General features: G+C 34.6%; 1 protein-coding gene across 1 annotated transcript; it reads right to left on the minus strand.

Moving 5' to 3' along the window:
- Positions 1–512: 512 nt before the first annotated feature.
- On the minus strand, positions 513–1,552 carry LOC104535537 (heparan sulfate glucosamine 3-O-sulfotransferase 1-like). Its single transcript, XM_010182640.1, has one exon. It carries the CDS (start codon positions 1,440–1,442, stop codon positions 513–515), a length of 930 nt encoding a protein of 309 aa, XP_010180942.1. The 5' UTR covers positions 1,443–1,552.
- Positions 1,553–1,775: the final 223 nt, after the last annotated feature.

Raw genomic sequence — 1,775 nt, forward strand, 5'->3', positions numbered from 1 at the left:
CCGAGCGATTCTGTGATTCTGTGATTAATTATCTATTGGACTAAATATATGCCCCTTTTTTAACAAAGAATTTAACTTACTGTATGAAAAAATTTAGCAATCAACGCCACTATCATTGTGTGTAATATAAAAAGATGCTAACAACAAAAAATACAGAACAGTTAGAATAATACCAGTTCAAATATTTACATTTTTTATAGTTAGAAGCATTCATTTTTCCAAAACAGCACAAATCTTGTAACAGATACATATGTGAAATCAATCCTCTGAAGTTAATATATTTGCATGATGAGAGAAAGATCAGAATATGACACAGCAATCATATAAATACTTGAAATTTACTTTTCCTAATGTAAGTGTACCGTTTCAATGAGTTAACAGAACTTGCATTTTTCCAATGAAGCACATAACCTGTATGTTAATTTCTCATATAGGAATCTCTGCAGTTTAGAAAGATATGTTTGAGTGAGTTTGTTTCAGGCCCTTTTTAAGAAATATTGATCCCAAATGCATTAATGCCAGTCAAAGGCATGATTAACCATTCTGTAAAATTTTGCATTGTGCTCTCTGAAGTAAGAATACAGTTGCTCTAAAACTGTGTTGTTAACAAGAGGATGGGGACGCCCTTTGGATTCATGTAAACATCTCTCCCTTCCATTACTTCTAATGCAGTAGAATCCCTTAGTTTGGTTAAAATAAAAATTAGAAGACATAATCCGGGAAGGAAGATTTAGAAATCTTTCAACTTTTTGTAATTCAGGAAGAGGGTCCTTGATTAACGTATTGCCATCCACTATGTGGATCTGATCCAAACTGAAATGCTTAAGCCACTTTTCCATATGAACATCATAAAGGCTTCTCTGAATAGCTTTGTATTTGGTATTAAGTGCTCCATTCTTGATAACAATATCTTCGAAAAGCTGAACAGGCTTGTGACTTTCTACTCTGTTGTAATATACTTGGGTATAATCAGATATAACTCTCTCAGTGGGATCTCTTAGAATGAGCAGCAGTTTAATGGAGCTATTCATGTCATGAATTCTTTCCGGAGCCTGTGGTGATGTAAAATAGCCTGGTGTTTTCTCAATTGTAATTTGATTTCCATAAGAAAATGGCATCAGACTTCTATACCAGTCTATTCCTTTCATGTAATTTTCATCCCAGTCAAAAAAGTGGACTTCTGTAGCTGCTACCACAATATTAGGATGAATATCTAACATTTCCAGCAAAGCTCTTGTCCCTCCTTTACGAACTCCTATGATGATTGTCTGAGGTATTTGTCGACTTGTGCCAGGAGGTCTCACCTGTGCTGAGTAGTGTTCACTTCTATTGCTGAATAATCCTACTTGTGACTTCAGTGTTTCCAACAGTGCCCCATTCTCAACAGGAGCACCCTGAGCATGAGTCAGCAGAAGATAAGCTGACACTAGGAAGAAGGCCATGTGGAGATGAATTAGTTCAAGATAATGTTATGCTCGACTAATGAAAGAATAGGCAAGTCCTCTCTTGAGTTGGTTGGCAGAACCCGTGGTAAATACACAGCAAGTTTCTGAAGCATCTACAAAAAAAATAAATTTTTTTTTACAAAAAAAATATTTTTTTTAACAAAAAAAAAGACAAATCAGTATTTCTAAACCCATCACCAGTTGAAAAGTAAATTCACAAATCAATTCACAAACCTCATCTGTGATCACAACAGAAGATTTTTACTGAAGTTACTGGTTTTCCCTGACTTTATTTCAGAAGAATAAAAAAAACCCCGTGTGTTTGTTTTT

Source organism: Mesitornis unicolor, unplaced genomic scaffold (assembly GCF_000695765.1).
Source record: "Mesitornis unicolor isolate BGI_N332 unplaced genomic scaffold, ASM69576v1 scaffold54024, whole genome shotgun sequence".
In the NCBI taxonomy this organism is placed as follows: domain Eukaryota; kingdom Metazoa; phylum Chordata; class Aves; order Mesitornithiformes; family Mesitornithidae; genus Mesitornis; species Mesitornis unicolor.

Coding starts and splice junctions, on each gene's coding strand:
- LOC104535537 (XM_010182640.1), bottom strand. CDS start 1,442: ATGGCCTTCTTCCTAGTGTCAGCTTATCTTCTGCTGACTCATGCTCAG.